Below are 21461 nucleotides of genomic sequence, written 5' to 3' on the forward strand. Positions count from 1 at the left end.
AGAAATGGGAGAGTGTTTTCTCTCACAGCAGGATGGGGATCAGGAAGGGAAGGTTTTCTGCAGAAACTATCACTCTGGTAGTATTTCAAAGCCAGGAACTGATAATAAAACATGAACAAGGATCAAAAAGGAAAGTCTTACTCTGAAAGTTCTCACTTCTCTATTGAAGAGTCCGTTTGCTCCTGTTTCTAACTAATAACAAACAAAAAGTGTATTCATTACAGAGACTACTGCAACTGAAAGCCAAGTATGGCTTTAATTAAAATTCCAAAAATAATAAGAGAGTCATTAAAAATCTAGTAGTGTAAGAAAGCTGAAGCTGGGTAAATGACAATCATGCAGACCTAAAAAAAAAAAGGCAGTGTTAAATGCTCAGTACTAACTGCCACTGGCACAATCTCACCCTGCTGCAGCTTCTTCAGTCTTTCACAATTTGCATGCGACACATTTCAATTAGAAATCCAGTTGTCAGCAGCCACTTAATTATATCAGAAGAAATGTGGAGGTATATAAAATATATGGCATATTGTAAGACTAGAAGACATGAGATAGTCTCTGCTTCTGAAAGAGATACTATTTTTTTTAAAAAAACCACAACTTACTAATAAATCAGTTTGCCAATAGATCCCTTTGGGAATTCAGTGGCAGCAACATGAAATGCAAGATCAGCAAATTATTAAAATACTGATGTAGTAACTCAGAGCTGAGCAACTAATGAGCTGTAAAGTTCACTTCTAAAAGCAGGACACTCATACATTAAACACGTCCACAGTATTTTCGCTGTTCATTATAAATATTAATTTAGAGTTGGAAGGTGAACTATGTAAAATAAAATTCAACTCTGATGGATTCTGATAACATTGCTTTTAAGGATGAAGTTTCTGTGGAATAATATACAGCAACTAAAGACACAACTTTGCCAAGTTTGGTATTAAAATGCATTTTAGCATCATGGAGAATCCTAGATTAGTTCAATGACAGATAAGCAACAGCAGATAAATGTTTTTCAATTTACCAAACAAACTGAACTCCTACTCACACCCCAATACTAATCCACAATTAGCATAAATTAAGTCCACTTTAAATAAAGGTAAAAATATGGGAAGCCATTGATCATTCACATATGCAATATTGATAATGAAATTCCTTCAAAGAAAAACACCAAATCTTTCCTACAGCACATGATATTATGTGTTTCATCCATCACAACGTGCTCTTCCCCTCTGATAAACAAGGTCACAGTAGTCTGTAGAAATGGTGATGAGAAGAAACCAATGGTGCAGTAGCTGGGTTTCTTCTGCCCACAAACTTTGGTGCCCTAAGTCTCGAAGCAGGAGTGGACACAAAACAACAGTGCGTGTAAGAAACAACAACATGAGTGCTGCAAGGGTTTCCCAAAGAGTTATTTAAGTGACAGCACCTATCTAAAAGCAGCAGATGACATGTTCAAACGATTATCTCACTTCTCCTCAACTTCAGTGTGCTTTGTATTTAGCAAAGATACACATACTTGAGCCTCACTGAGAATTTATTGAAGATTGTTGTGAAGGGGAAGCTCAATAAAGGCTGGAAGAAGATACTACAAAAGTTATAGCTCTATTGTTTCAGAAAGTCACATGACCAGACATTTCTCTCAAGTCTATTAGAAGCCAAAATATGTACTATGCTTCTCAAAAGAGTATCATATTTTAGGGAAAGTTATACTGGCAAACTTGCAAGACTTGGTATTTCCCCTGACTTACAAAAACTGTCGAGAAGGGAACGAATAACTTAATAAAATGTCATACTACATTTCCTATATTCATCTGCACAGCTAAACTAACAATTCTGCTAATGCACTATATATGACTCTCAACATTTTACTTAAGACACAGACATATGGAAACACAGAAGTGTCAATAAGAAGTAAATTGTCACATTAAACCAGAGAATATATTGACCCTGCAAGCATGACCACAAACAAAAAAGAAACTAAAAAAACAAAGCAGCTAAAGAACATTGCCTCTATAAGAGGCCTATAAAGTTAGTAGTGTTGAGAATAAAAAATACAGATAAAATCCACACGAAAAATATTATTAACTATTAATTACAACAAAACCAACTTCTTCAGCTAGAAGACTCCAAGATGAAGAAAACTATACACCTTTGCTATAGGCTGGGATTTTTTCCTCATTTATATGCTCTTGGATGTTGGACTTTATTTTGACCTAATCATACCACTCTTATGTTCCCACGGTTCTTCAAAACAAACAAACAAAATCAAAAAACTTCCACTCCTTCTTGTAACATGAAAAAAGACTGAATTTGTACTGTGAATCATAAATGCTTGATTTAAAAATATGCCATCAATATCCTGCAGCTCACAGGACATTTTATTAGTGGCTTTAAGAACATCAGATTCCTCCTGAATCTCATTACGACATACAAGAGAGAAGTTGATCTCCCTCTGACATAACTGTAAAAGCCAAATTCAATTGCTCCTCAATGCACTGTCAGGACTGGCAACAGCCTGTGGAAAAGACTACTCAGACACATTTTCCTAAATGCAAAAGCTCAGCCTGCAGAGGGATTCAGGTGGCCCATTTCTACTTCAATGGATGATTGACTGTTTTTTCAATAGTTAGATGCAATTAGAATATTAATGTTGACAGACTATAACTCTAACATCCAAGAGGAAATGCCAATTCATTCCAATCAAAAATATGATAGCGATGTTCGTTCACAAGTAATATTTTTCAAAGCATTTGTGAAAAGGGAACACTTCAATTTTCCATTCAAAGATAATTTTCACTTTTAAAAACTCTCTGACAATCAGAAAAGATGACCTGATTTTCTCTTCTCTTTTTTTTTTAGTTTTAAACTCTTCCTTAGCTATTTTGTGTGTGGTAGTTTCAATTTCTGATTTTCATACTGGTTTGAAATGAGAACTATCTTAAGTCCCAAAATGTCCAGAAAACACAGATATACATATTTTGCTTTTTAACACCCAAGGCCCTTCCATGCTCAGTTATTTTTTTAGCTTAAAGAATACATCAGTGAAGACCAAGAAAGCATTTGCATTACTACTGCACCTCTCTCTTTCTTGACCATATTAATGTTTTATACTGTATTGCTCATGGATATCTGGCCAGGGTTTCTTTACTTATGCTAACTCTCAAATGAGGATCATTTCTATTGCTTGAATGATATATTCCTTCTAATATCCAAGGGAACATGTAGAAAGGAAGCAAAATGTTAATAATGAAAAGTTAGCTGTGGAAACCAAGAGCTGTAATTGTACAAACATTTGCCAATGAACTAAAGCTCTGTCAGGCATGGCTCCTCATATCCTGAATGCTCAGAGTTCCCAAGGTGGTCAGAAAGATCAATTTTCCATTTTGCAGAAACCTGGAAGCCACAATTACAAAAGGGTATCTGTGGAACAACACTTTTAAATGAAGAGTTGTCAGGATGACATGATCTGACTGCAAGTATCTTGCAGTGAACAAAATAGCAACAACCTCCAGGGAAGGAGGCCAGCCAGCAGTAAAGGGAATTAATGGCTAGACTCAACACATGGAGTCACACTCCCACTACAACATCCATCCTGTATCTAGCAGCCTTGGAGCTTCAAAATGCTGAAGGGCTTGCCAATCTTACTAAAAACATACCACAGAGGAATTACAGAATGGTTTGGGTTGGAAGAGACCTTTAAAAGGTCATGTAGTCCAAGTCCCCAGAACTGAGCAAGGATATCTTTAACTAGATAAGGTTGCTCAGAGCCCTGTCCCAGCTCAATCCCAGCTCTCAGCCTTTCCTCACAGAAGAGGTGTTCCAGCTCTCTGATTGTTTTTGTGGCCCTCCTCTGGACCTGTTCCAACAGATCCGTGTCTTGTGCTGAGGACTCCAGAGCTGGACACAGGGTACTCCAGGTGAGGTCTCACCAGAGCAGAGTAGAGGGGCAAAACCACCTCCCTCAGCCTGCTGGTCACGCTTCTTTTGATGCAGCTGAGGATAAGGTTGGCCTTCTGGGCTGCGAGTGAATGCTGTCAGCTCATGTCCAGCTTTTCATCCACCAGGACCCCCAAGTCCTTCTCTGCAGGGCTGCTCTCAATCCCTTCAACCACCCCGCTCAGCTTGGTGTCATCTGCAGGCTTGCTGAGAGCACACTCAAGCCCCTTGTCTATGTCACTGATGAAGTTATTAAACAGCACTGGTCCCAACACAGACCCCTGAGGATCACCACTTGTCATGGATCTCCATCAGGACACTGAGTTGTTGAGCACTACCCTCTGGTTGTGATGACCCAACCAAGTTCTTATCTACTGAATAGTCCACCCATAAAAAACATCTTTCTCCAACTTAGAACAGGATGTTGTGGGGGACTGTGTCAAATCCCTTACAGAATTTCAGACAAACAACAACTATAGCTCTTCCCTTTTCCACTGATGTAATCCCTCCACCACAGAAGGCCACCAGATTGGTCAAGCAGTACTTGCCCTTGGTGAAGCCATGCTGGCTGTCTCAAAACCACTCCCTTTTAGAGTAAACATCTTTCAAAGAACTTATTTTCAAGTTCCTACCTGCACCCTTTTCTGCAAAAGAAGTTTTGGTAAAACTTACCTCTGGGTACTTCAGTTTTAAAGTTTTATGCATTTCTCGAAAGCGACTGTACCGCCTGAATACTGTCCAGGTTTCATCCAGGACTGTCATCTATACCACACAACAGAAAAAGAAGAAGCAGAATTAAAACCACCCAATGTACAACACTAAAAATCACGCAGTGTACAAGGTTATCAGATTAACCAGGGCAATTCTTAGTTCCCTTAAATCCATGAGCTTTTACAGATTTACTCATTTTTGTCTTCCATTACAGTGACAGAATTGTATTTAATAAGGAGCACTGATTGCAAAGCAAAATAAAAACCTCAACTCATTTATTCCTTATTCTGGAGTGGTTTGACAAGGCTTTAAACATATTAAAATAGCCCAAATTATTCCTTGGTGCAGCTATGGTATAGCTCTCAGCATTACAATCAGTGAGTGTTCCATTAGTGAATGAGTAGCATCCAGCACTGGTAGATGTAGTGTAGCCTCTCTACATATTCATTGGAATGTACATTCTTATATACACACATGTAAATACAGACACACAATTAATAAATACATATTTCTTGCACACACTGAATTCATTACCACATAGAATGTGATTCCAATTTGTGGGATTAAAAAATTCTATGTGTCAGCTTTCAGTAGAAGATAATCCTTTAAAACACTCTTGGTGTCTGTCGTAAATGTGTTGATGAACATGCCAATTATACAGGAAGTTTCATTAAAATCAACAGAATTACTCCTGTGAATAAAAGCTCACAGCAATAGGAGCAAAGGGGAAGGGCAAGCCAACCTTGCTGTTTGTTATCCACAAAATCCTCACTGGAAATGAGAAATTAACAAAAAATTCACGCTAAGAAAATTTTTCTCAATCTGATATTAGGTGAAATGAAAGAAGTTTCTAAGTGGGTCATAAAAATGCTGTAACTGGACACTGATTTTACAACAGCCTTCATGTAGCTCAGGTGAACCAAGAAGTAATGTTGCAGAGGGAGCTGGGCAGTTTTCTACACCGACTGCTAAAGCTGGAGAAAGTCAGCTGGCATTGCCTAAACCTGAAAACTGTTGCTTTTTTTAATCTGACAGGCCAAATACGTCCTATTACCTCCACCTAATTATGATTTTATGCACAAAGATCAAAACTAAGCATATTCATAAAACACATTTCAAAGACACAGGCTTCTAATCTTAAAGTGACTCCTAAAAATAGCGAGTAGGTCCCCTCACTACTGAGTGTATCAGAAAGTGATGGAAGTAAAGAAAATTGCAATGGAGCAGGATAACAGAGTAGGAAAAAAAGAAACCAGAGAAATAAAGCCAGAGGAACACAGCATCCAAGCCCTGTTGTTGGTAACTACTACCTCATGCTCATTACAAACTCATCTCTGATCCAACTTTCCCCATCCCTGATGCCTTTGCTGCTGTAAACAGAACAGGGAAACTGGGGTAAGTGTTTTGGAAACCAAAAACTATTGGTTTTAGTGTGTCTTATGACATCAGAAACCAGGTTTGGGTTGCAGGTTTTTTTCCTATTCTTAACTAAAAGACAGAATCATAGAATTGCTTTGGTTGGAAAAGATCTTTGAGATCATCTATTAACCTGACTCTACCAAACCCACTGCTAAACCATGTCCCTAAGCACCACACCCACACAACTTTCAAACACGTCCAGGGATGGTGATTCGACCACCTCCCTGGGCAGCCTGTTCTAATGCCTGTCAACTCTTTCAGTGAAGAAATTTTCCTAATATCCAACCTAAACCTCCCTGGCACAAGTTGGGGCCATTTCTTCTTGTCCTGTTGCTTGTTACTTGGGAGAAGTGACCAGCAACCACTTTCCTAGAGCCTCCTTTCACATAGCTGTAGAGAGTGATGAGATGTGAGTGAACAAAACTGGCCTCCACAAAACTTTTCACAAGCATTAATACATAGGCTCTTTCAGCACATTTCCACAATACAAATTCATTATGTCTGAGAAAATTCATCTTTTATGTCACCATTAAGCTTGACTTCTACTAGGACACCTGCACGATGGACTGTATTCCCTCAATAGATTGTTAAGTGTCTCAAATGTTACAAATCAGAAGAGTAGATTTAATATGCATAGGCAGGTTTAACTAAAAAAGTAATTATTCAGGAATATGCAATGTTACACTGATCTCTATTAACCAATTAACCATTTTGTCCTCAATTATTACAGAGCTTTGTGATTTCAATGTTCAAGTAAACATTAGAATGCAATGGCTAATCATAAAATAAAGATGTTACCAATCCCTGCCTCCTTTTTGCTTTAATCCTGTATTTTAATATTTTTGAGCCATGAAATTCTGCTGTGATAATTTCATTTCTACACAATCTCCATTAAAGAGTGCCCTCTTTTTCCCTGAGGCTTTCACAGAAGCATGCCTTCAGGGGAGCAACCTAGCACAAAGCATCCAGGGCTCTTCCAGCTCCGCTGCCTGGGGAAGAGCATGTACATCACCTTGCCAACGGGGCTGTTGGCTTTGCATCTGACAGCTGCCTAGGTGATAGGGTGCTAAAAAACTCCCCCAATCAAATTGCCTGCAGGCAATTATTTATTAGCTTTCTTTTATGAAGTTTAATAAACAACTTGCTGGAGATGGACAGGAAGGAAAACAGCAAAGCCGTATCTCTGTGCTGCCTAAGAACTGAAGGATTTTCTCTAGAGCCTTCTCTGGTGGGTTGGCTTCATCTGACTTGGTCCCTGTCATCCTCTTTGTTTACTTTCCTAATTCTTGTAATGAGGCTAGCAGATAATGCATTGCAGAATTTTCTTGTTGTTACTGCTGATATTATTGGAAAATGTATTTCAAAGCTAAACAAAATCTTAAGCAGTCCCCAAAGCTCAGCAATAAGGCAATTAGGACAGACAGGATCAAACTCTACTCATATAAAGAGGAAAATTACAGCACACCTGGCACTGAAATAGCATTTCTAGAACAGGCCCTATTTAATCCTCCAGCTCATACAACCAATTTGGGCTGGGATTATTAACCCCCATTTATAAAAGCTGAGACAGACTGTATACTGTGTAAGTATGAGACAGGGACATATGCACATCTTTTGAATAATAACAAGCAGAGCAAATTTGAAAAGCCTTTTACTTTTCACTTATAATTTGCTAATACAGTAGTTAAAAATATTTTTTTTGTAACAAAAAGATACATGGCTAACTAAACTTTGCCTCATTAACTGTGGTGTGTTTTGGATTTTTTTTGGTGTTTTTTTTTTTTTTTCATCCAAGCATACCATTTCCTATGTAAAACCTGTAAATTTGTAAGGAGATACTACAGTCCATCTCAGCTTTTCTTCTCCTGATGACTGACAGAAAATAATCTAACAGACATTTTCAATTGATTCCACTGTGAAGCATGTCACAGAACTTGTTCTCCTTCTTCCCCATATAAATAGAAATAAAACCACATGGGGGGGAGACAAATACACCTGATTCTGAAGCCATCAGAACAGAAAATGCCCATCTTATTTATCTGAGCCAGTTAAAGTGTCTACAGCCATTGTGAAAACTCGTATTTCTCCAAACCGACCTTGCAGAAACTGTTCCTCACACTGTCTATGAACACAACCTCTGAAAAGCTAAGAAGTGCCTAAAAATTTCTTGCAACCTTTTTTATTTGAGGGCATTAGTCTGATAGAGTGGAAGGAAGATTGGGCTTTTTCTTTTTTCTAGTTTAAGTAGATATGGGGCATGCATCATTTTCTTTAAGAACTATGTATCAATGAGCATTGCTTCTGCTTTATTCCAGTTGTGCCAGAGTTTGCTGAGCACAGAAAGGAACCTAAGCTAGAAACATGTATATTTTGAGCATTTGGCTGAACAGAACTGTGACTGGACCTGGAGAAAAGCACTGCTTTGGGGTGCATCTGCCTGATCTTCTCTAGAGAATTCATCACAGAAGACCAAAAGGCTTTGAAACAGAAGAAAAAATCAGTTTTGAAAGAATATCAAACAGGATAAATAAAATGACAGGGAATAAAAATGAGAAGGATTCTCTACAACTTCCCCTCTTGTCAGAGGATGCCCTGCAGAGCTGTGCCCGATTCCAGGCTTTTCTTCCCTACATGCCTTTATGTGAGCTGGAGCTCCCCTTCCCTGCTGCCATCCACAGGTATCATCTGCAAGCACAGGCACTGTCTGGAACAGATGCCAACAATCTTATTGATGCAAAAGCTCTTCCCACACACTGTTTCTAGCACAGCCTCGTCTGAATACTCCACATATCACAACATGAAAGGGGAGAATACAAGAACAGTTTTCTGGTATTCCAATTCAGTTCTAACATAAATATGTTTAGACTTGATTAAGTTACTACTGTATCATCATGTCTTTAAAGATAACATAAAAAACTGTCACTCAGATTGAAGGTTTTTTGGCAATGTATCTATTCATACTGAATACTTAATAGCAGACCAGCACAAACAGCTCTGTGACATCTCTTGCTGCTGTAAGGAGAAGTTGCTATCTTAACTCCAATAAAGCATGGATTTGTTTCTAATTTGAATTCTCTCAAGTAGGTTCTTGTAGGACTTACTCAACAGGTTAAAGTAGGTTCTGTCACCAGTGGAAGAACCTGAGTGGACAGACCATCTTGCTGGCCTGTTCTCAAATGCTATACTTGTCGAGGTGGACAAGATGCTGAACCTGCACTAAAAGAAAATATTTTTGGATGATATGTTAGGGTTGAAAGACTTATGAACTGACTGTGATGCTGCCAAGAAAAGTAGAACTCGCTCTCTCTCTTTTGGCATATAAAGGACAATTTTTATCATTGCATGTCACAAAAATAAATTCCTATATTTGTTATATATAGAAATTTGTTATGTTTGTTCCTCTGTACAGCAATATGCCAGGATTTAAGTACAAATACAATGACTAGAAACACCTGCTTAAAAAAGTACTTCTTAGGTATCTAGGATTGAAAGGTTCCCAATTCAAATCAAATCATCCCTTGTCTCTTTGTCAGATTTCAAAGTACTGTTACATGCATATAGGTCAGCTACCCATTTTCCCAAGAGCAAGAGGAACCTTGGTGAAGAAAGCTTATTTGGGAGCTGGGAATTACATTAACAATGCCACAGCCCTTCCCCAAAATTGACACATAGTCTGATAAGATATCACCTGAAAATAAACTTGAACAAAGTAAAGTAAGGCTGAAATCAAGAATTATTTCAAGAACTGATATTATATCCTGACTCATCAGGGAGGGACGAAATAATACATGTTCTCTGTTCTCTCCCCCCAAGCCTATCTTCCTACTTTCATGATTTTTAAGGCAAAAAACCACGATTCCATATTTTCTGATTTCCCATAGAATAACGGTAGCAGCACCTGAAGATTAATATAGATCAAAGTAGAGCTGGGAGCTCTGCAGGGGAAAGGTTTAAAATCAAAAAGTTTGTGGAAGGTCTGTGGATTGTAGCTCGGAGCCAAATCCTGACCACAGCAGAAGCAGCTGCCTGTGACATACAGAGACCTGGAGGCAAAGGAAGAAGCATCAACAGTTGATCGATTTGTGTAAGGGAATGACTGTGAGAAACATTCCAAAGACAGCCAAAGTAAGGTCCATAGGAGCTTCCATAAAAATATTTAGCACTCTAAGGAAGCTGACAGTAATGAAATACAATTATTAAAGTAATTGCCCTTTTCTTACCCCATCTGCTCATTGCATGCTGTTCCTGAGGCTAGGTTACAAGCCTTGCTTCTCACAGAAACAAAACACAAGCAACAGAACTGCTAGAGCCTAGCTTCATATGCACTTGTGTCTCTCCTTGATATATGCTCCTGCTCCTTCCTGATTACAACTCCCACCCCTTTCCAATATTTTTCTTATATTGCATTTCCTTCCAGGTAAGTCCAAGCCTCCAATACTCTTTAATTTTCCCTTCAGCCTAGCATCTTGCAACTGCTTACGTGGGTTTTAGGGATGAAGGAAGAATACTTGGAAAACAAATCCAGCAACTTAGTAAAAAGAGAGAAAACACCTTTTTACTATATTATCTTCACTATTATCCAGTTTAGTAAATGCCATATGCTGAAAATAGTTGGCAGCTAGAACAGTCCTTGGGAAAGTTTTATATGTGCTTACAATTCTCTCAGTGTCTCTACAGGTCTGGGCTTTTGCTGGCCCCAGGAAATTCAAAGTTCAAAAGGCAAAAGGAAGTATTCCATCCACAAACTGTGCAGTATGGTTCAAGATGAAAATTTAATTAGCACGAACAGAACTAAGATTGCCCACTTAATAAAAATCTTTGTGAAAGAGAATGTGAGGATAGTTCAAAAACGGTCCTGCACACTGTGAGGGCAGGTCACTTCTCCAGCTCACACCAGCTAATGAAGCATCTGCCAGTACCTTCAGTGAAGAGGGTTGCCAATTCTGTCTCTGAAGCCATGTACATCAGTTATGCTACATGTCCACATGCACTGAGCACACATTTCCAATTAGACTTCACATCTTGCTTTGAAAAAACACTGGCTTAGTACCAGAGGAAAGGCAATGAATATGCAATTTTCTCAGTGTTTCTGCACAGATGAACAACTGAGGAAGCCACTAGGATGGAGGGGAAGAAGGTAACAGTTTGGAGAAGTAAGACCTTGGAGACACAGGGTAGGGAGAATCAGAACAACAAAGAGAGCCCGGAAGGAATCAAGTCTTTGTTGTGGATATGTGAAAAATATTTTAATTATGCTTTCACTACTACAGGTAAATATTTCAAGTCTAATACTTTTCTATACCTGACACTCATATCTCAATAAAAGGCCTTCCTATAACCAATATGCATTTCATCCTCATCTCTGCAACACTTCCAACTCAATTATTTGATATTGGATCTGTAACTGCTCACCCCAAGAGTCTGACCACCAACCTCCTGTGTAAAATCAAGCCACTTGGAAAATATCTGTCTTTATTGTGTCCTGTATTGCCCATGCCTTCTCACAACCTCTCTTATTCAAACAGTAGTAGTGAGGCAACTTAGACAACAGAAAGATGGCCAAAAATTGCACATAGTGGAACAAAAACTACATTTCATTGAGGTTAGTAAGGTGATTTCTGAGCTTTTCTGATTCTCAGGTGTTTCCAGCTGCTGTCTCTATTTTCACTAACTGTGATGCTGTCACAGTGAACACTGACTGTTGGACAGAACAAATGAGGAACCAGTTGGTTTTAAAAAAAAGGTATTTTTCTATTATTATTGTTACTATGATGATACTGCTATATAAATGCAAGCTGCATGTGCACAGAGACCCCAAACACTAAGGAAAAGCAACTGAAAAGCACTTACCTTTATTTCAAACTCATAGTGTTCATCCTTTCCCTGCCCACACAGGACATAGCGTGGAATACTAATTTTAATTGGGTCCTTTAGGTCATCTGGATTTGCTCCCAGAGAACGACAGACCAGCCGCTTTCATGTGCATACCAAATAGGAAGAACAAAGGAAAACCAAAATCACTACATAAGGAAAAAGAGAAAAGAACTTCACTAAAAATGAGAAAACGTTCTTGGCCAGAAGAGCAAAAAACATGGAGGAGGCAGAAATTATTTCTCAAATGAAGGAGTTATTTGAAAACTAAGTGGATCTCCTTTAATAAGCAAGCCCTAGCATTTTGTTAGGCATAAAAAAAAAAAAGGTAAAGTACCTTCAAAAATATTGCTTTTTCTTTGAAAAGGCATTTTCAGCTTAGATATCAAAAACGAAAGAAAGAAGACTTTGTATTAACCTTCTCTTAAAACAATAAATAGATGAATTAAGCCTTCACAATCAACCATATTTTTTGCATGTCTTTACAAAACAAACTTGTTTACAATATCAAGCAAAGCTGCAGGGATTGAGGCAATTCAGAAAGCTCTTAAAGAATCCAAATTCATTTTATTATTAAATAAGGTGTAGATAACACAGCAATTCACTGTCAGAATAGTTTCCTATTATTTTCTTTAACTCATAACAAACTAACAGAAAAATAAAAGATGATAAATTTGCATGATCTGGACAAAGCACTCTAAAAAGGTATTTGTAATGAGGTCACATTCCTCTGAGTAACAGCCAGATGGCATCTGTAACTCTGATGTTATGTCAAAAATAACACATTTTTGCAACTGAAAAGATTAATGCTTTGCAATGACTGTGTCCAAAAGTAGCATAAGCACTTCCAGTGACTAAGTACAGAAACTGCCTTTTAGGAAGTGCTCCACTTTCTCAATTGAACAAATTTTGACCTTCTTTCACTTCTTTCCACGTTACTGGCTTTTCAACTAAAACTCATTTCTGAATCATAGAAATGTAAGCAATTCTTTCCTTGGGGGAAAGAGGTGTTCATTGCCTTGACAACAATATAATCTGCTTTAATACAACAATAAAACCATACAGTCACTCTTAAAGCCACCTCTGTCAACACATAATTTATTGGCAGTCATTTTTAGAGAGCTATTACAAACAGCTAATAGTCAGAGAAGAAAATAATCTCAAACACAAAAGGTTGTTAAAAACGCGCCCTAATACATTAAATAATGCTTTGATAGTCATAAACATTGATCATAATTTTATGTTTCATTTACAGTAGAATAAAAGATACTGCTGTGAGGTCCTTTATTCATAAAAGTGCAGAATATTCTTCAAGTTTGATGTGCAAATGAACACAAAAGAGGAGAATAATCTCCTCGGAAACACAACAGGCAGAAACAATTTAACTTTTAGGTATAATCTGAAAAGGAATTAGTTTCAAAAATTGCTGTCCTTTAACAGCCTTGATGAAGACAGTCCCCCCCAGATAGTGCCACTCAATGTTAACTTCCAGCAAGGCTCAGAAGAGCTGCCTGGGTGATATCAATGAAGGAGCCACTCTCAAACCAGACTGACAGGAGGTTATGCTTCAGCTCTTAATTATTTTGTCTCATCCATGTTCTGTGAGGTATTTGTGTACACTTTATTTGTTAAAAACAAAAACCACACATCAAAATAATGTGACACATTTTGCTCATCTTTGGACTTCTTTAAGATAGTAGAAAGTTTTGTTATGATTAGAAAGACATAATTCTCTATCCAAACCAGCATTCAGCCTTCCAGACACAACTACTCCATTCAAAGAAAGTAATTTCTTCTTAAATCCCACGTGAGTTACATTATCCTGTCCTAACATATGGCAAGAACAAATGGGAAATGTTCTTATACGAGTAGAGAGACTGAAGTCTAACTCTGTCTAGTAGAAGATTGCACCTCTCCTGGCAATATGCTTACAGAATTTAGAATTTCAGATTAGATACCACTGTTTTTTCTGCCAAGGACCATCTTCCTCAAACAAGACAGATGGCACATTCAAGCAACAGGATTCAAAAAGGTATTCAGCTCCCTTTATAAGGGAAGAAACAAAAGATGAGAGACAACAGCTTGCTTATTATTTGAACAGCTGACAGGGGGAGGAATAACCTTGTACTAAGCTAATGGCAAGACTCAGGTATTGGAAATCTTTTAGTAATGTTCAATATTTACATTATTTCCTAGAAAGCAATACTAAAGAGACTGTAAGAGAGGCCATCTCACAGCATCAACAACCCCATATTAGTAAGCAAGCAATAAAAAAGGAAATTCAAGCCAGGTACACTACATGGAGAAAACTCTGGAGTTAGACTTACTCCATCCATCAAGCAGTATCCCCAGTTGCTAACTATCCACTTAACAGTATGAGAATCAACGTACATAGAGGATAAACCCCAAAACATTTTTCTTACCACAAGTATAGTAGTATAACCAAAGGTCAAAATGCTACTTAAAGCACAATCAACATCTGATTACACTCTTTAACTGGGTTCATTTTCACATCACATTTTCCTTAAACACTCACATAAAGGCAATATAAAGACTTACTCTGTTGGGGAGGAGTACAAGTTAGCTGTTTGGCTAAAATAAATAGGAATGACTTAAAGCCATTGCTTTAAGTTTTGACTTAAAGTCCCATTGCTTCCCCAAAAGAAAACGAGGCAAGGGAGAAATCTAAAAAGATTATTTGAAGTTCTCTGCATTTTCCCTGTTCTCTTTCACTGCATGTAACCTGTGCTCTCTCAGCCCTAGGCGAAGGGGCAAAGGTAGAAGGGAAAAGATATGGCAAATATATCAATCCCTGGTAACTCAGCCAACACACTTAGAATAAACCAAACAACTTCTTTTGCACTTGTGACAAACTTTAGTGCAAGAGTGCAAAAATCCTCAAATCCAAAACTTTGAAGCAGAAGAGAATTGTCAATGCTGTTCTTCTCAAAATTATAAGTACAAAAGCTATGAAGAGTACTAAGAGTGCAGAGTACATGTTAGATTAAAAAAGTATTGCAGATGTTTTGAAATATTGAGATCAAATGAGAAGGATGAACAAAGACACTCAGAAAGATTAAGGAAAAAGCAATCAAGAGGAATGGAGAAAACATTAATGAAGACAAACAGTAGATGGAAGGAGCCAGTAAAAACAGCCAAAAATGGAAATCAGAAGACATGGCTATAAAGATAGTTTTGATCTACCCACCATGTAAGACAGAAACATTTAATTTCCTCACTTTCCCAAGGAAATGTGTGTACAGCATATCAGAGACCCACAAAAAACAAGCACTCAGATAATAAAGATTGTTGACAAGATGTGTGTACACACCCTACAGTATTCCCTTGCAGGCTCAAGGACATTACTGCCTATTGAGTAAAAAAAAAAATAAAATTATCAATATTCATTAGCCTCTTATTTGGAATGTATCTAAACGTATTTGGATTTCAACACCTAGTCAGATGCATAATTAGCCAAATGGCTTCTTCACTTGAACTGAATGTTAATTTCCAGATTTCTGAAGGGATATGCAAACTCCTTTGAAGAATTGATGGGATTACTGTCAGTTGAGTACTTCTCTCTTTTTCACAGTATTTAGAAAAACCAATTCCTGAATCAGATCCAACCTTACTCCTCCTAGAAAACACAAGCTCCATTTTTGTGAAGTTCTCTTTGTCTGGCAAAACTACACCTTGGATATCTTTCAAACTGTACAGCTGAAGGCTGTCAAATTGTGACTGTTGGCACGAAGCAGCCAGAAGGTCAGGTGCAGAATAGAAGACATGATTTTCCCTTAAGAGCCCTATATGAGTAGCTGTGAGAACAAGAGCTCTATGTACAGTTTCCTTAGCACAACTGATTTTCACCGAGGTATACAGCAGTACCTCAATGTCACCTAATGAAGGTTTAATACTTCCCATATTTTCATGGAGTAAGTAAACCAGATCAGCTAATTCAGTTCTAAATTTACAGGACAATCGTACTCCATTTGAAAAAACTAAGTCATTTACTTCTGATGTCCAGTCAAGTGAAATTTGCATCAAATCTTCTTTCAAGAGCTGGTGATTTAAATCAACAGGATCATCCAGTGTAGAAATTAAAATGCCAATAATGTCATGGCAAATTCTTTGTGTGAAGTGTTTGTTATAGGTAAATATTGTGAGTAAACCGTCTTCAGCAGAACACAGAAGATGAACACTATGTCCAGCAAAGCCAACTTGAATCTCCTTTATAGTGGTGATGGGAACCTCATGAAACATTGCCAAGGAACTCTGGCAGACGTCTCGTTGGACTGATGAAACAACAACATACAGAACAGAGCTGAACAAAAGCAAGCAAGCAGGTTCAGGATCAGGTTTTTTGTGATTTCCAACAGCGAGCCAATATACACCTTTCAACTCCTCCATTCTGACACAAGTTTGAGGTAAGGCAGAGGTCAAAAATTCCAGCACTTTTTCCAGAGAACAGACCTGAAGCTTCAAAAAGATATCAGGGAAATCCACAAATTCCTGTCTTATCACAAAACTATTTTCCAGCTCTTTATTTTCACACCTGCATGCAACTCCTTCAGAGGGCTTTCCCACAGTGGCACTGGAGATTTCTGTGCTGACACACATCGTGACAGCCTCTTGCACAAGGGATTCAGCCTGGACGACATCTTCGGTGGGAGCTTTAGCATCATCAGTACAGTGGGACGTGTCTTGATTCATATCTGACTTGAGGAATACATTTATTTGCAAGTTTCTTATAAATGGTAGACTTTTTATTAATGATATCATTTCTGTGCATCTCTCACTTCTGTCACACAAGCTTCCCAGCTCCTTAATTTGTTTAGAAACCACTGTACTGTTGAGCAGCTGACTACTGGTATTTCTGTAAAAGCAGGAAAGCTTATTGAAAAGGTATCCCAGACCATACATGTGCTCTGGGCTCACAACAAAACAAGAAGCTATTGACTTAAATGAAATCAACTCAGAGGCTTTTTGTGTTGGAAGCTGACGATTACTGGACTGGTCTTTGATGGTTGGGTGCACTTCCTTAAACTGGCTGTTTTCTTTAGAAGTTACTATTTCAGAATGCACATCAGACTGAGAAAAGAGAAGACATGATATGCTGTTAAAGCCAGCCTGCTCATTAGCACCCATTAAGGATCCTACAGGAGACAGCTGCTTCAAGTGGGAACAATCAGATTCAGTTCTTGAGCTGCCACAATCTGGAGAAGTAATTATTTTATCATCAAAATGATTGAAATTTTCAACCTTGCAGAGTGAATAAGCCATGTTATTTAAGTTATGACTTTGTAAAGGAGCAGATAAAACATTCTGGTAAGGAACGTTCTTACTCTTTAAAGTATTAGTATTTTTAGAGTGAATTAAACTACTTTCAATGTCACAACAAGCAGTGAAGCCCTCCTGTTCTGAATTACTCCTTTCATTCTCAAATGCCTTCTCTGATGTAAAAGAGGAAGAAATTCTTCGAGAACTGGAAAATAAATCCCACAGCTCTGTATATTCCTGGTGTCTTTTGTGGTCTCTTACTCCTGCGTTTTCTCCACACAACTCAGAAGCACAACTGGCATCTTTAGACATAAATGGAAAGCCATAATGTGGCTGCCACTGTTGACTTTTCTGTTAAAATTTCAAAAAAAAAGAAAATAGACGTTTCTTTATAAAACTTTCCAATTTGAACACTTCTTAAACTGAGGATTGATTCTGATTAGGTTTGTACAATCATTCAGAATTGGTACAATCATTGTAAAATCTCTCAAAATTAGAGAGAGAGAAATCCAACAGAAGTGATTGAGGTCTGATTCAGGAATGGTTGATCTTCATAGCCCACCACTGCTTTTTTCTTTGTACAGTATCCATTTCACTTGGTTTACATTTGTTTTAGTCCAAAACCACAGGAAAGCCAAGGGGTGATGCAGAAATTTGTAAGCCTTTAGTATTTTTCACACGCACAAAGCAGTAATCCTATACTATCCAAAATACTGCAAGAAGTCAAACAGTTTGAAAATAACAGTGCAAAAGTCCCCATGAGAGGTGTTGCAGCCCTCCTACTATTAAGGTTAAAATCCATAAAGGTATTTAGGATTTACTCATCAAGACACTTAATTAACTATATTTCAAGGAAAAGTTAGTAGAACCAAATACAGTGGGAGAAGTCTAAGCCCGAGATAAAAAACTCATTTATAAATCCTCCATGACACAGGCAAGTTTGCCCAATTCTACTTGCTAGTATTACAGACACCCTTAGAGTAGTCCATGGTGAATCAAAAATGTGTAGTGGTTTTCTGAATTCAGACAATCCCTCTTCATGAAATGCTTTTCTCCTCTAAAAAACAGGAAAGGGATACTGTTCCAAATGAAAAATCATGACAAAACAAGCAAGCAAGATTCCCAGTAACACCACACTTTTCAAATAAGAAAAAAATCTACGCTCCATCTGGAAAAAAATCACTTTAATTCCATCTGGAAAAAAAATGCATCGCTGTCCCTATTAGCCATTAATCTTGCTGTGAATTCAAAATTCTAATTATGCAGTTAAACATTAAGAAATTTAATTACAGGGCATGCCATAATTTAAGACAACCATTTCATTCTGACAAATTATGACCTACCTCATACTTCAGCTTGCGTTGAACAGTGCCATTATTAAGTCTCTCATTATCCTAAGAACAAAAAAGGTACAGGTAATTATTAACAAGTGGGTCTTTCTTGAATAAGTTCATTTAAAAATATTCATCGAAGAGGCATTTTTTTTAATAGTCAAAAAATAACTATTTTGTTCTTGTTATTTATTAAACCACTGACTTAGAAGTCAATCAAATCAGGCTTTGGATTAATTATATCACCAGTTTTTAAATAAGCATTTGTTTGCAAGCATGAACAATTACCATTCTTTTGGGCAGAATTTTATCAATCTATTTTAGAGACATAAAATTAAGATTTTTATCTGCAAGCTTCCTATTGCCATTAACACACTTTCCTTCCAAGAACTGGAATACAACAACCATTTGAAAAAAAAAAAAGAATCAAAACTTTTTTTTTTTTGTAAATTAAGTCAACATAGGAAAACATGGAAACTATTGAACAACAAAAACAGATCGGTGGTTACACATAGTGCACTGAAGGTCAGGATTTCCTACCTTTAAAATCTCTGTAGACCAGGACAGGCTAACACTGTTATCCTCGGCTTTATGATGAATATTCTGGAGCCTTCTCTGCACTTCTTGCTCAATAAAAGCATTTATCCTTCAACATTTAAAAGAGCAGGGAGAAAAAAAAAAAAAAAAAAAAAGGAATATTCGTAGATAAAAATCCAGACAGGCTAAAGGGCTCTCTGAAATGCTTATGAACCCTAAGTACTGCACAACTCTTAATTTGCTGCAGACTTAACATTAGACCAGTTTTATCCTTCCTTAAGGAACATGGACTCTTGACCAAACATTCACTTACTGAGCAATGGTTAACATTTTGTTATCACAATTGGATAATTTAATGGACCACAGGTTAAGCCACTGCTCTGAGTGCAACTCTAAATACAAGTGGTAGTGAGGGTAAAGAGTAAGGAAGGATTAGAAGGCTGGGGTTGCATCTTTAGTCACTTCATGATTTGCTTTTATCACTTTTGTGGTATCAGTAACTTGAGCTAACAAAGGTTTGGTCTTCAAACAGAAGGAACGTTCCAAAAGTGGATACTAACTACTCTGTGTAAAAGTGTAAAAAGAACAAAGATGAAATAGATTTTGAAAGTGATACAAGGCAGCTGCCCCATTAAGAAAGGCTTAAAACAATTTCATTTACTTTGTTGCTTTAAGTGTATACAAAACAATACCACACAGACAAGTAAATGTAAACACAAAAGCTATTTAAATTTTAGCCTACAGTTTCCCAACCCTCTGTTGTAAAACAAACTGCACTGGAGCAACAGATTAGGCTGTTGGTTGTTTAAAGTAAAATACAGCAATTTAATTTTACTTCCAGATTAGACTTTAAGTACAATTACAGTACTTAATTAAGATCCAACCCTGGCAGAACAATCTCCAATAAAACTTAAAAATATTCCTTTTCTAAAGTTATTGTTTGCATTCCTACTAAACCACTGCAGAATTGCAGGTTACCTACCTATCATCAACGAGTGGAGCAGTGGGTGGCTGTGGCTTTGTTGGGCTTGTAGGGCAAGTAGTATGGGAGAGTCTCTCTTCTAATGTTCCATGATTTCCCTTCTGACCACCATCACCCTCGTATATTTTTTGCTTCAGCTGCTGAATTTCCTGGTCGAGGCTACAAAGAGAGCTTAAAATGTAATTTGCTGTGGTTTAAAGTTGATTCCCACAGCTCTTATGGGAAGTACTGTACCTACCATAGGATACATGTATGTAAGATTGTAGGTATTAATATTTATGAAGATACAGAAATCAAGATTGTTCTTTAAGTATATTTAGATAGGAAAATAGAGATAGCTCAAAACCACAACAGCAGTAATAAGTTAAATAAAGCAACTTCAATAAATTGCAATGTAAGAGGTATCTAACTCGGCACATTAAACATTAATTCATAAGACTTAACCTATCTATTAGGATCACTTGAATAAAATTTCCTCATTACAGAACTCTATCAATTACCTCAGTTATTAGCTTACACTGTTAAGTCAACAAATAAATAGGGACAAAAAATTAAAATCTAAAAAATATAGCACTAATCCCCAAAATCAAAGGCGACATAAAACAATGATGGAGCAAAATACATCTGTAAGAAAATCCTTACATTTTGCACAATACACATTTTATTTTCTAGCTATCCTTTGGTCTGTATATATGTATTTCTGAAAACTTACTTATATGATAAAACATCTAGCATTTATTTTAAATATATCGAATAAATCATCCTGCAAAATGGAAACCTCCTCACTTTAACAAATAAAGTTCATATCAACAGTTTATGCACAGAACAGAACATTTCATACCATATTTTTGACTGACAATGCCTGAGACATCTAGTATGAAACAAGATGCACTTCTTGCAATATTTATCACTTAGATTAATTAAACTGTAACAAAGTAAGCTGCAGAACACACTTCCACTTGTAATGTAGGTGAGGTTAGATTAGTAGCACCAGATTAGTTTAGTAAACACAGTAATAATCTTCCCCATTTCCATTACAACTTTTGTCTCTAAAGCTAATTGTTTTACTAGAGGTTACTTGAAAATTAAAATATAAAAGAAGTTCCTGCAAAAGCAGGGAACTATGAAAAGCTGGAATTCTACCACTTATCTTACAATTGCCTATATCTAAATTGAAGTACAATACTACCACTACTTTATTCCATCCTGGAGGTTAAAACAGAAAATTAAAGGGATGATGAATCTAAAGCAGGCTGAATTGTTCCTTCATTTTTAGAGTACTTTCTGCAGCACTGCCAGAAGCCATCTGTTTCTTTTGATTAGCAGCAAAACAATCCTGTGTCCTGAGGGAAAGCGGATGGGAGATGGCTGATGGATACAGGAGAGTGTTTGCATCTATGGAA

The 21461-nt window shown here is 37.2% G+C and overlaps 1 protein-coding gene across 1 annotated transcript in view; it reads right to left on the reverse strand.

Moving 5' to 3' along the window:
• KIF16B (kinesin family member 16B) overlaps nucleotides 1-21461 on the reverse strand; it is a gene marked incomplete at its 5' end in the record, with an annotated part of 121923 nt that overhangs the window by 33216 nt on the left and 67246 nt on the right. Inside the window, 5 exons of the mRNA XM_008937337.1 lie at nucleotides 4603-4692; nucleotides 11911-12033; nucleotides 18552-18602; nucleotides 19080-19185; nucleotides 20059-20217. Coding sequence (XP_008935585.1) covers nucleotides 4603-4692; nucleotides 11911-12033; nucleotides 18552-18602; nucleotides 19080-19185; nucleotides 20059-20217 — 529 coding nt within the window. The remainder of the gene's footprint in view (nucleotides 1-4602; nucleotides 4693-11910; nucleotides 12034-18551; nucleotides 18603-19079; nucleotides 19186-20058; nucleotides 20218-21461) is intronic.

The sequence above is a fragment of the Merops nubicus genome, unplaced genomic scaffold, assembly GCF_000691845.1.
Source record: "Merops nubicus isolate BGI_N331 unplaced genomic scaffold, ASM69184v1 scaffold2303, whole genome shotgun sequence".
In the NCBI taxonomy this organism is placed as follows: Eukaryota; Metazoa; Chordata; class Aves; order Coraciiformes; family Meropidae; genus Merops; species Merops nubicus.